The sequence below is a fragment of the Triturus cristatus genome, chromosome 6, assembly GCF_964204655.1.
Source record: "Triturus cristatus chromosome 6, aTriCri1.1, whole genome shotgun sequence".
In the NCBI taxonomy this organism is placed as follows: Eukaryota; Metazoa; Chordata; class Amphibia; order Caudata; family Salamandridae; genus Triturus; species Triturus cristatus.
Genome location: NC_140589.1, coordinates 374,839,601 through 374,853,715, shown reverse-complemented (window position 1 = coordinate 374,853,715; position 14,115 = coordinate 374,839,601). Strand labels below are relative to the sequence as shown.

Here is a 14,115-nt window from a genome sequence, read left to right as displayed (position 1 = left end):
CGTGAAGATCCCCCAGGACAGAAGTGGTGTCACCATGGTCATTCACTGGTGACGCAGCTCTTCTGGCTAGCCGCTGACCCACTGGTTCTTCCACTGGGGACTCTTTCCCCCTCTCACCCCTCAATCTGGACTTCTGTACCCTCCCAACTGGAGCGTTACTGCCAGACACCAGAACTGAGGGAGGCCTGCTTACAGACACTCCCCGTTCACCAGACACTAGGGGATCCCGCACAACAGGCAGCCCCTCAGGACAGACTAGGCTCCCCACCTGGTGTTCCCTTAAAGAACCATCCAAGCTCTGAGACTGAGGTTGGGCACTACCGGGACATAACCCATTTCTCACTCCTTCCCCTTAAAGACAGGACGTGAGGCCCTACACCCCTCTCACTATTACAGGACCTAGTTGGGCTACTCTGAGCCACTTCCACCACACTGGGTTTGAAGATACCTGAACCACTCATCTTGAGATCACTCCCCAATGCCTTTCCAGACCCTCTGGACTCCACCAAAAGGTCAGCCTCCAATATAAGCTAGCTGCGGTCAGAGAACTCACTCTCCAACAGGTGTTGGCATAGCTCTGGAAAACAGGGACTTACAATATGCTCTCTCACAATTGGATCACACAGCCCCCTAGCAGGGTTAACCAAACTATCCTTCACCTCACCATCCAGTGCCTCGCTCACGTACTCCACACCACTCTCCTGAGATTGGCAAGACAGTATCTGACTGTCTCTGTCACTCAACCCACACTCTTCTGGGTGGTCTTCACACTCACACACCAGGATCTCAACCATGGGGGAATCCCTCCCACCACTAGGACTATGAACCCCTGTGCCAGTTTCCCAATTCACCTCAAGAACACTGTGCACCACTGGAGCTACCTCATATCCTTGAACCTCCTGGTGTAAATTAACCCCCTCCTTCAAGTCAGGCGCCACATCTCTGGGTGTGTACTACTCTCTCAGCACTAGAAAATTCAATATTGCTGCCACCATCTGACCTAGATTCCTCCTCCCACTCAGCAAAGCTCACTCTCTGAGCTACACACATGTCTTGTTGCTGGGCTGAGACACTCATAGCCTCAAGCCTCTCGAGCTCTAAGTCATGCTTCCTCATAGTCAACTCATGCTCCATTTCCATTTATTTTCTTTTCCTCTAGGGCTAACTTTCTAATTTGCCATTCCAATTCTAACTGCCCTCTTAACTTGCGCTTGGTCAGCTCCATTCCGTGCATCCTACACTCTTTTCTATCTGCCAACTCCTCTGGAGATAGACTTTTACCAGAAATACTGCTACCCGCAGGGCAAGGAGTTTTTCTCCCTCCTGGGCCCAATTGCACCTCCAGCTGCCTTAAATTGTAGCATCCCAGTTTCTCCTCTTCACAATCATAATCAACTGATGCTATGGATGCTGTTTTCTCCATGGTGGTTAAACTTGGCAGTACTCAAAAATAGAAAGTCCCAAAAAGAAATCTACCAACAAGTATTGGTTGCGTTATGGTCTGCACTCATTAAGTAGTGTTCACCAATCACTGTACATGAGTCACAAATGCAAGTCCAGAATCCTCACCGCTGACCACCAATGTTAGACTTGGGGGTCTCTAGTTGGCACAGGTATGCACTTGTGACAAATAGGGACCCTCTCCTCTAGTCAGGGTAAGGGGGTACACTCCTAAAATAACCCCTGCTCACCCCCTTGGTAGCTTGGCACGAGCAGACAGGCATATCTCAGAGGCAGTGTGTAAAGCATTTGTGAACACATACAGTAACCAAGTGACAACACTACAAATGGACACCACACAAGTTTTATATTAAAAATAAGTATTCTTTATATAGATTTACCACAAGACCATTAAACGACAAAAACACACAATACTGTTACTTTAGATGGTAGAAGTTTGCTTAGTTCTCTTAAGTTCTTAAATGTGACACTTGAAGTCAATGTACCTTTTAGATGCGACACGCAGGGCAACTAAAGTGTTGCAACGATGTTGATGCGATGAAGTTTTTGGTGCAAAGAAAGACGTGAAGATCTTCCAGATGCGGCACGGTTCTCCGATGTTGCGAGAAGACTCGACTCGATGCGTCAGCTGCAGCGGCGACACCCTTTACGCGATGTGACGACAGCGGCTTTGGCAGCGGCACTCTTCTCTGACGTTTGCGAGACGCTTCCGCTCGATGTTGCAGCAGCGACACCCATTTACGCGATGCGACCACAGCAGCTCCGACGGCGGCATGCTTCTCCGTGGATGTGAAGCGCTTTTCTTGATGTGGTGCAATGCGACAACTACGATGGCTGCGATGGCGACACGCTTCTTCCTCGATGCAAGACTCTTCTCTTAATGCGGTGCAATGCATCAGCTACGATGGCTGCGATGGCGACACGCTTCTTTGGCATCGCGGGACACTTCCTGGATGATGCGAGATGCTTCCGCTCGATGCGATGCTGCAGCGGCGACAAACTTTACAAGATGCGACGACAACAGCTTCAACTGCGGCACGCTTCTCCTTCTTGAGTCGCGCTTCCAGCTCCTTGCGACACGCAGTCCCTCAGAAGGCCCAACAACAGCAGCAGGCACTTCCAAAGAACTCTGGGGAGCTGGGGGTGAAGTCTGTTGTTCCTGAGACTTCAGCAGGAGGCAAGCTCTTTTCCAAGCCCTTGGAGATCCTTCACAAGTTGACCAAAAGTACACACAAAGTTCCTTTCTCCTCTCTTTGGCAGTAAGGCAACGGCAACCACTGCAGGCCTATCCCCCAGGTTCAGGGATACTTTCCTCCTCAGCTTCTTCTGGTTCCTTGTTTTCCCAAAGTGATCTTGGTTCTTGGGATCAGGGTCCCAATATTTATACCCAGAAATCCTTTGTCCTCTGAAGGCAGAGGGGCCTTTGCCCAGTCCAAACCAGTTCCTGAGCACTCTGTTTACCAGACTTCTCCTTTCCTTTCACAGTGCAGGGCAGACAAATTAGACGCCCCACAGGAGGTGGAGCCAGCATTGTGGAAGGCAAGTACAGCTCTGGAGCACTTTGTTGACAGGATTCCTTCTCTTCATTCACTGTGCAGGGCAGAGACATCAGCCGCTCCCCAGGAGGTGGAGCCAGCATTGTGGAAGGCAGGCACAGCCCTATTCAGGTCCCAGGTGCAACTCCTCCCACCCATCTGGATGCAGCTCTCTCTATTCACCACTGGAACACCTCACCCTGTCTCCTGGAATTCCCCAGCCCTGTCATTCAAACTCCAGACAAAGGAATACACACAGCCTAGCAGAGGCAGGTTTGAATGGTTAGACAAGAAAATGCCTACTTTCTAAAAGTGGCATTTTCAAACACAGAATGTTAAAACCAACTTAACTAAAAGTTTTATTTTATCATCCTGAGTTCAGGCATACTAAATTCGAATTTCTACCATGTTCTCTGAGTCAGTTAGGATTATAAGATGTAATAACCAAACTGCCCATTCTAGCCTATGGAGAACAGGTAGCCTTGCAATAGTGAAAAACGAAAATGGCTGCAATTCACTATTAGAACATGCCACACACACCAGGGCATGTCCTACCTTATCCTTACAATGCACCCTGCCCTTGGGCCTACCATAGGGGTGTCTGATATGAAGAAAAGGGAAGGCTTAGGGACTGGCAATTGGGTGCACTTGCCCAGTCAGCATGACAGTACCAGACTGCACGCAGGCTCTGCAATGGCAGGCCTTAGACTCACTTTTACCGGCTGCTTCTGTGGGTGGCACAACCAGTGCTGCAAGCCCACCAGCAGCATTTGGATTACAAGCCTGGGCACTCCTGGTGCACTGTACTAGGGTCTGACAGGTAAATCAAACCAACCAATCATGGAATAACTAATTCATCATCAATTTACACTAGGGAGAGCATATGCACTTTAGCACTGGTCAGCAGTGGTAAAGTGCCCAGGGTCATAAAACAGCCAACAGGTCAGAAAAAATATAGGAGGAAGGTAAACAAAAAAAGTTCAGGGATGACCCTGCAAAAAGGGCCAAGTCCATCACCTATACTGGGGAGTACTGGAAGGGAAAGAAAAAGGGTCACCCGCACAGCAAAATAAATATGCAATATATACCATGTGGCAATACTAAAAATGCTAAAGCGTACATTATTGGTACAATGTAGCAAAGACATAATCAACAAATAATAAAATGTAAATTACCCTAAACCCCTCTTGTCACCCTTCTCTTCTAGCCAGGGCATTCTGCACCTGGATACAACCAGAGACCCCCTAGGCACCAGGTGTCTGGGACCTGGTGATCAGTCAATTAAAAGGTCGACGGAATAGACAAGTCAAATCAATGGAGCACACACTACTCCCCATAGTCCCAGTAGGACCATCTTCCTCTATTGGCCAATATAAATCATAATACTCCCGGTTTAACAAAATCCTTCAAAACAGTGCACAACCAAGATATGCACATACCTTCGCCTGGGATAGCTCCCAGGGAGTACACACAGTCAATCGCCTGAGACAGTCCAGCATCAAATTGAAAACCCCAGTCAATCGCTTGGGATAGCCCAGCTTAAAATCAAAAACCCCCTCATCCGATGACCTTGGGCTCACCGTTGGACCAATCTGACATAGTTACCACCCAGGGACCCCGTGAAGAACCGACTGCCAGTCACCTTTCTTGGTTGAGGCGTGTCATATGTTTTATGCACCAAGTGAGGGACAACCAAACGTCAGGAATCGTCTCGGTATGAATGCATCACGTGGTGCATGGAGGTGGTTTGTCCGGGAGGGGACGGATACAGATACAGAGAAAACCAAAAGGCCAGAAAAAAGACCACAGCAAGGAAAATATTCAACAAATGAAAATATCACAATATTACATCTGGCAGGATATCATGAAGTAAAGCTGTGTATGAAACCCACAATGTCACAATACGGAAAGCAAAACTGTGCCAGAGCGGGAAACAGCTAGGGTGGGAGATGCTTACAATAGGTCACCGTAGTGAAGGGGAGGGAGGGGCCAAATGGCAGAAGTCTCACACCACATGGGCAGGAAGGGCAGAGCTGCCATGTCAAAGGTCTTGCATCGTCCGTCCGTCCATTTGATCCAGAGCGACCACCGAAGACTACCACTCCTGGGACCGCATTCTTGTCCACCACATGTAGAATCTGGTCATCTGCTTTCTTGCATACCCCAGGCTTTGCGAATGCAAAAACATTTCATGCATCAGGCCCATAATCTTTTGGCAAATATGACATATAGAGAATAATGTATAATATGACTTTAAGTGTACGAATATAAAACGTAGAAACCGTACATGCAACCATGGTTTTTAGAACTCCACAAGAGATGGAAATTTCTGGATTTATCCTACTTCTGACATTTTTTTAAGTAAGCTTTTGTTCCAGTACTGTTTAGCTTTTCTGCACCATTATTGATGGAAACCAACCACGTTAGCCTGAATGCATCTACAGAGAGGCAATTCAGGAGAAACTGTGAGGTCTCCTTCCCTCTCATTAGAATGCAGGCAAGGCCTGATGCATTCAGTCTTGTTATAGCTCATCAGTGAAATGCTGCTTGGGCATTCCCTAAGGCACAGGGAGCTTGGGAACCATGCCTGAGAAACTCGTTCTCACCCACGGAGGCAACATTAAGAAGTCAAAAAGTGTTGTGCTGAGTTGATAGAATTAATAATAATAACCACTGCTCACTTCCATTGTTTTTAAAGCATCTGCATCATTAATGATTACATACTTTTGTTTTCATAGCATGAATAACAGTTTTAAAAATGCTTTTTTTGTTTCTTCAATAGGCATAGGAAGGGCAAATGATATGGGGGATGGCTGGGAAACAGCAAGAAGACTGGACAGGCCATCAATTCTAAAGGTACGAACGAGCTGGCACATATTTGGGTCGGAGACAGCTACTGAAAGCAACCCATATTTGAAAAACTGAATTTGAATACAAAGTAATTACATTTTAATAAATATTTGTAGCTTGGAATATGGTCCACTGTGTGCTCCAACCAGTCCTTAATTTGTTAAAAAAAAAAAAAACATATATCATTCCCAAAATGTTTCTTAGGAGGCTAACACCCACTTTCATCTCTGGCACTGCCCAGAGGCATCCTAAAACCGGATTGCAGTGGTGAAGTCAAGTGACTGAGCATGCCTTTCTCACTCCAAGACAATTTTGGAAACATTAAAGCCTAATGGTGTATTTTATAGCAAAATGTTCCTAATCAATTGGCTAAAAAGTCATATGTTTTAGGGACTCTTCTGAAAGGAAAGTAATAAACCATTGCAGTTCTTAAGAATCTGCCGTTGTACTAAGGAACAATATTTCTCAATAGCAGCATATCATGTATGTGATTATGACACACTGTACCTTACTAAATACTGGGTGGCAAGCAGACAAATGCTTTTTGGGTATTTGTGACTCAGCAGAAGCAGTGCTTATTTGACAGTGTCCCCCCCAAAGGCAGTAACAGAGCTGTTACAGTGTTTCTCTGTCTATTGACCAAATAAATATGCCGCTACTGAAACATTCACAGGGCACCCACAATGCACCTCTATACTGACCTGCACCATACACTGCTATCTTGTGACTGAGACATTCACACAGCTCTCACAATGCTGTATTATTTTGTCTTCCTCTATGTACTGATACACCAGTGTTAAGTTATTCCACTTCCTTTCATTTTTCCATACTGCTCTTTCCAAGTGTATTCTCCATCATCTGTTGTGACTGTAATCCACTTGAAACTGACATGATGGAAACAATTAAGTTACACAGTACAACAGTTACAACGGTACTACTATTTAGGTGACACAGACCTTACAGATGCAGGCAACAGACATCAGGCTTTCAGGGTAATGTCTCAGAAATCTGAAGTGATATTGTCATAGAAAGTTCCACCTGAGTCATGAAATAACAGCCAAATCAGGAAGCTTCTTCAGCAAAGGGAAAACATCAACAAAGAATTCCAAAACAGCATAAATTATGAATCAAATATCAGCTGTAAATATGTTGTTAAATGAAGACATCAGCTTGTAGAAAGGCACACATGTTGCCACTTAATACAGATGTTTCATTTTGGGTAAATAAGCCCAATTGTCCCCAAAACTTTCATTAAGCAACACAATATTTATCCTGAAATGTCAGTCTTTAAGTTTTAGTAAATACATATTTGTCATTTTCATCCAGTAGGCATATGTACTACACCATGGATGGACATATACTGAATTTCATGCTATGTATCACCACCAGTGATGCCAATCATGTGCCATGGATTTCTACAAACACCAAGGATGAGAATACTTAGTTCAAGAATGCCCACAATGTGCTATGCATGGAGAGTAAACACTTCAAATACTATAGAGTAAATGTAACTCTTTTTTTTAAAAAATAGAGAAGAATCCCGATGATTCTCTCAGATTCTTGAGGGGCCACAGATGACCAACATAGATCCAGGACGGCCAGTTCCATACCGCTTTACAGGCTTCCCACATTAGATAAATGAACATGCAATTCATCTAAAAGAAATTCATTTACACATTTAGTGGTTATTTGGAAAATATGTTGTGTCCAGTGTTCCTCGTTCTACACTGGACACCACTGCACTAGATAGCGTATTCAAGCAGAGTGCTGCAGATTCTGCATAGCTTTAATAAGGCATAGAAGAGGAACCGTTAACCACAACAAGAGCTGCTCCTAGTGTAGTGACCACTGTGGAGTTATGGTTATATTATGAGTGAGGGCATCTCAGAAAATGTAACGGACTGGTCTCACACAACACCTGGTGTCATGCTTCATCATCGACCAGTCCTCGCCCTCTAAAACCTTGGTTTGATAGAGGGCGGGCATACACCTGACGACAGGGATGCATTTCTAAACTAAGTGGGGGCCCGTGAAAAAGTGAGTGAGAGTAAAAATCATTATAGTTATCAAATTGGGTTTTAATGTGATTGATAACTATATGATATTAAAATCAATGGACGGTGTATGGGGAAATTATTGTCCCCCAACCGTAGTGTAAGCGGTCGACATGTTTCTGCCGTGTTGGCCCAGATGGGACCAGGGCATTCATCGGGACCTTAGTGTAAAGTATAGGGGGCTCCGTTCTTACCAACAGGTGGCAACAAGATACCACTGTGCGGGTGTAACCTGTGTCACTCTCCACTATTGGAATGGCTTCCAAGTTCAAGCCTGGAATAGAAGTTGAAAGGTAGAACATGTAACAACATAACTGGGTCACAACAGAATACTGAAAACAATACATGCACTGATTCAGTTAAAAGTGAGTGACTACTCGTGTGACATGTGACACTGTGTGTACACAATTTCAAGAATGATAAAGTGAGATAAGATCTCACTGTTCTTACCCTAAATACCCAAGCTACTTGCCCCATGGGAGGAGGGGAGGGGAAACCCCTGTGTCAAACCCTGTAAAGATAAAGAAAAACACACAGACCGCAATCGGCGTGAATTGGGGTCTCAGGGCAAAGAAAAATAAGATATGGAAAGACTTACAATCAGAAAAACAGCCATTCAGCATTCAACACACTATTACTGCCTCAAGGAAAGTTTCCCACGTTGCTCCTAGGTGACTGCTCCCGATCCTCCCCGATGTTGGAATGAGGAGAAAGTTGCTTAGCTATATATAGTGCGACCCAATGAGGTCATTGATGTTAAGTTGATCGGCACTTAAGGAAATTATCGCCAGGTGCGTGGTTTCCGGTGTCCTCGTACGCCTAACGCTCACAAGTGAGCAAATGCCTGATAAAGTAATGGAGGTGGTTCACGCATGCTCAGTATACTGAAGTGAAGCTGAATCCGTAAGTATATGGGTGTGCCCGAGCGATAGGAGAATGGGGAAGTGATTGCTTTCCCGGATGCGGACCTGTAGCTGTGAGAAAGGCTGCGCATGTCTACTGAATCTTGGTGAAGCCGGGAAACGCCCAAGTTTGGGCGCAGCTGAAATCAAATAGTAGTGCGGCTGCCAGTGCACACGTGTAGTGGCAAAGTAACGCCTAGAAACGCTTAACTTTAGGTATGTGGGTGGAATTAATTATAACCCCATAGCTGGGGAATAAAGTTACATCAAGGCAGCGTATGTGAGTCTCTGAGCGCTCGTTGAATCAATGCATTGCGGCTGCGCTGTGCCCGCGTGTTGTAACAGTGACGCTTAACTATAAGTATGCGTGTGAAGTTGACTATTACCCAGCAGCCGGTGGATGAAATTATTTAGAGGCAACGTGTGTGAGTCTATGAGAGCTCTATGAATATCAGGGGACAGGAGTGTCCGTGTCCCTTCAAAACGTACTGGAAAAATGTCCCAAAATGCACAGAGGTCGATGTAAAAAACATTGCATCTAAATTATAGTAAAAGGAAAGGCCCCTTTATACTATGAGCCTGTCTACTATAGAGCTGTGTGCTAATCAAGGCCTGCCATCCGCTGGGATCTACTAATGACCTAGTTGTGGTGTCTGGTCACAGTTGGTTAGTGAAAACACATAGCACTTGTTATATATGCGTAAAAATTGATCGCCTTGGTATAGGGTGACCGTGATATTCTGTTCTCGATGTATCTCATAGGCCTGATGGTGGGGAGGTCATATTTAGGTTGGAAAAACCCTTTGAGGTTAGTAATCTGATAAGGCAGAGTATGCTTGGAGTATCAGAGATATATGGAGTTTCTCGAAGAGAATGTTAAACTGTGTATGGTATGACATGTTTGTCCGCAAAGGTAATGTCATGGGTTGTTAATTAATGTCCCATCTGTAGCCATGGGATCTCGTCATTTAGTCCCTTCTCCCAGGACCGCAGGCGGTAGACCCATCGTTGCTCCCTAACATGTAGGGCTTTTGTCTGGTCAGATTTAGTATTGGTCTTTTTGCCCCTGATGGTGCTCCGGTGTTCGTTCCTTTATTTTCCTAGTGGTCATGCCCACATACTTGAGGCCGCATGGGCATGTTAGGAGGTACACGACATTCTCCGTGTTACAGTTGCTGAATTCTCGTAATTGCCAGGGTTTTCCGGTGCCTATGTCCACCTCCTTAGTGTTGGTCGTGAGGTCACAGGACGTGCACCCACCACAGGAAAAGTGGCCCACTGGTCGTGGTTGACTCCAAAGTGTCTGCTATTCTTCTCCTTCAGGGACCGTCATTTTAGCATATACTAGTTTGTCGCGTAAGCTCCTGGTGCGCTTGAAAGCGAACAGCGGTAATTCCCACTGGTTTCCTGCACTGTTTAGGATGTGCAAATTTTTTCGAATGATTTTCTGGACTGTGTTAGAGGCTGGGGTGTATGTAGTAACACATACCAATCTCTTGGTGTCTTCTTTTATGACATCCTCTAGTAGCGATTCTCGTGGGTTGTTTCTTGCTCGTTTTTTGCTCTTCTCACCATCTTTTTTGGATAGTGACATTCCAGGAGTTTTTTCTCCAGTTGTTCCGTCTGTTCCTCAAAGGTTACTGTATTCGAACAGTTCCTTCGGACTCGAAGGAATTGTCCCACCGATAGATTTTGTCTCAGGGCCCTCTGGTGATAGCTCTCAAAGAGGAGTAAACTGTTTTTATCAGTGGTTTTGTTATGTACCTTCGTAGCAATACCTTCATGAGTGAGGGTGATAGCCAGATCAAGGAATACTGAATGATACTTGCTAATCGTGTGTGTGAACTAGGGGTGGGCGGAATTTGCGTAATTGCGTTACGCAAATCTCCGCGAAACGGTAAAAAATCTCCGCGAACACGCAGAAATTCCGCGAACATGCGGAATTGCTTGTTCGCGATGCTTTTTTCCTGTTCACAATTGCTTTTTGCGTGCTCGGGGAGAAATATCTCGCGAACAAGCATTTTGAGAACGCGAACAAGCAAAAATTTCGCGAAATCGCGGAAAGCAGACTTTTGAGCAATTTCGCGTCCTCCGCGGAACGCGAAATTACGCAAATTCCGCAAATTCCACGAGCGGAACGGAATTTACCGCCCAGGCCTAGTGTGAACCTCAAGTGATTATCTTTAGTGTTAACCCATTGGACGAACTTGGTTGCATCTTCCTCTGTGCCGTTCCACACAATCAGCACGCCATCTATGTAGTGCTTCCATATTTTCAGATGTTTCAGAAATGGGTTGTTTGGGTTGAGGATGTGGTTGTCCTCAAATTGTTGGACATAGAGGCATGCCATTCTGGGGGAAAAGGTGCTGCACATTGAAGTTCCTGCGATTTGGTTATAGATCACATCCTCGAACTCGAAGAAATTCTCTGTAAGGGCTAGTTCGGCACATTCCATCACAAAATGTTGGGGAATGACGAAATCCCAGTCCATGCTCAAGATGATATGTTCCACGACTTCCAAGGTCCGTCTTTGTGGTATGCTTGTGTATAAAGCTTCTATGTCCATCGTTATGAACAGGTCCTTAGTTGCATCCACCTCCAAGTCTCGTAACAGGCAAAGGACATCCTTAGTGTCCCTGAGGTAAGAGTGTGATTTCTTAACAATTGGTCTAAGGAACCAGTCGCAAAACGGTGACAAAGGTTCTAGAACTGACCCGATCCCAGACACAATGGGTCTCCCGGGTGGGGGCGTCCAGTTCTTGTGGCATCCTGGGGTCATCACTAACAAGGAAGCCAGCCTCATGTCTGGTGATCCAATCATTATTGAGGGCCTCTTCCACCATGTTTTTTATTCTGGTCATGAGTGGACCTGTCAGATTATTCCGGTGTATGGCATAGCTGACCGTATCTGAAAGTAGTCTCTTGCATTCTTCTCAGTACATTTCCTGGTCCATATGACAATAGCTCCCCTTTTATCTGCAGGCTTGATTACAAGATCGCAGTTATTTTTCAAGCCCTGCAGTGCTATACATTCCTTTTTTGTGAGGTTCTGGAACCCCTTGGTTTTTTGAAAGTTAATTTCCTCAATCTCCTTAAGTACGGCTTCTTCAAAGGCTTGTACCTGGCAGGCTATACTCTGGGAAGGTGGTTGGAAGGTTGACTTCTTCCTTAGTCCGGTTGACTTTTTTTCTTCAGTATCATCTTTGGTAGAAGAGGAACCCACACTCACCATCACTCCCTGCACCAAGTAATAGAAAACCAGTACTGCAGAATCAAAATGGCCCTTGTAAGATAGAAGAGTACTCCCGAGGACAACAGGAGAGCATGAAAGCATTGTGCTCTAGATTTATAGCAACAGGAGTCTAGGGCACTAAAGCAAACTAATGCAGAGGCACATTGATGGAGTTCCACGATTTATCAAGCCTCATAAATGACCAAATGGAGCCATATTTATTCACAACAGGCCGTACGTTTAATACAGTATATCAGTCCCTGGCTCTTGACAGTCTCTGTGGCACCCCCTATTTATTCCCTTCACAACGTCCTTGGGAAATCTGACTCAATTTCCTTTTGCTTTCAAAAGGGGTCAAAAGGGGTGGGGCCCGATTCACAGAACTAACTTAAGACAAAATCCTAAACTTACTACCATTTTGGTATTCACAGAAGGCACTTACTCATTTTGGTATTCACAGAAGGCTCTTACTCATTTCGGTATTCATAGAAGTTAGGAGTCCTAACTTTAGGACTCCTAAATGCCTTCTGTGAATACCGAAAGTCTTAAAATTAGGATTTTTCTCAGTTTAGTAGTAGTATAGTTAGGACTCCGAACTTTAGGACTCCTAAATGCCTTCTGTGAATACCGAAAGTCTTAAAATTAAGATTTTTCTCAATTTAGTAGTCCTATATCTAAATTTAGGACTACTAAATTGAGAAAAATCCTAATTTTAAGACTTTCGGTATTCACAGAAGGCATTTAGGAGTCCTAAAGTTAGGAGTCCTAACTATACTACTACTAAACTGAGAAAAATCCTAATTTTAAGACTTTCGGTATTCACAGAAGGCATTTAGGAGTCCTAAAGATAGGACTCCTAACTTCTGTGAATACTGAAATGAGTAAGTGCCTTCTGTGAATACCAAAATGAGTAAGTGCCTTCTGTGAATACCAAAATGGTAGTAAGTTTAGGATTTTGTCTTAAGTTAGTTCTGTGAATCGGGCCCATTGTTCTGCCTCATGGTGAGAGTGCTGAAAGAAAGTATATTCAAATAGGTAAGGCACAGTCAACTGGACGTACCGGTAGTTAGGACTCAAGTACAAAGTTGGAGACCAAGCAGCATTTCTAAGGAGTTTTGTTGGGCTGGTGGGGGCCATTTTATGCCCTCAGATTTTGGCTTTACTTTCCAGCTACAGCACAATGTAAGTGCTAAGTCTTTTTGATGCTTACTCTAGCAAGATGCAGAAATGGATAGAAGAAAAGTTGTAGCTTTTATGTGTGTTTGGAAACCACAATTATGGCTGTAAATATGATATTACAGTTTTCTTGTTATAGTAAAAATCCTTAAACCAGTGACCCCTGACATATGCTAAGTGCAGATAGTGATAGGCATCATTAGAAAGATATTTGTAGGGACCAAAATGGTGCATTGATAGGCTACCTAAATTGTATTTTCCCATTTTGAACAGTTGGCTACTGCTGATAAAATGAAAGACTAAAAATTAGATAAACAAATATGGGTTAGAGATTCAGTAGTGTAGTGGTTATCATGTTCGCCTCACATGTGAAAGGTCCCTGGTTCGAAACCAGACACAAACACTTTTTTCACATGCCCTCCCAAGATTGTGGACTGGTATGTGGCGATAGATTTGTGCTGCAAACTGGAGGAACCCATTTACTGGGCCTGGGGTTGCCCACATAAGCATGCCAAGATATGGGGTCGATGCTGGACTTATTCTGGACTCAGTAATGTTGCCTGGGTCGATGCTGGACTTATTCTGGACTCAGTAATGTTGCCTCTAATGGTTGAGAGGGCAATCCTCGTTCTGATTTATTCAATAATGAGATCCGGTGTGGGAATTGGGGAAGGGTTCATTTGTTTGTCTTTTTGTTATTGTAAATAAATAAAATGTGGGTATAAGAAAATGAGAGTAACCCAAGTTTTTTTAGATCATAACCATTGAATTTTAGATGGCTTGATCACTCAGTGGCACTCCGAAGGTGACATGCAAGCAGGAAAAAAATGGCACCCCATACCCTGGTTTAGTAATAAATAACAGCTATATTTTTTGGCCTAGTGGGTCCCTCACAACTTTGGGCC

The 14,115-nt window shown here is 44.5% G+C and overlaps 1 protein-coding gene across 1 annotated transcript in view; it reads left to right on the top strand.

Moving 5' to 3' along the window:
* Positions 1 to 14,115, top strand: part of ALLC (allantoicase) — an 823,350-nt gene that overhangs the window by 684,787 nt on the left and 124,448 nt on the right. The window contains exon 10 of the mRNA XM_085610751.1: positions 5,779 to 5,852. Within this exon, the coding sequence (XP_085466877.1) occupies positions 5,779 to 5,852 (74 nt within the window). The remainder of the gene's footprint in view (positions 1 to 5,778; positions 5,853 to 14,115) is intronic.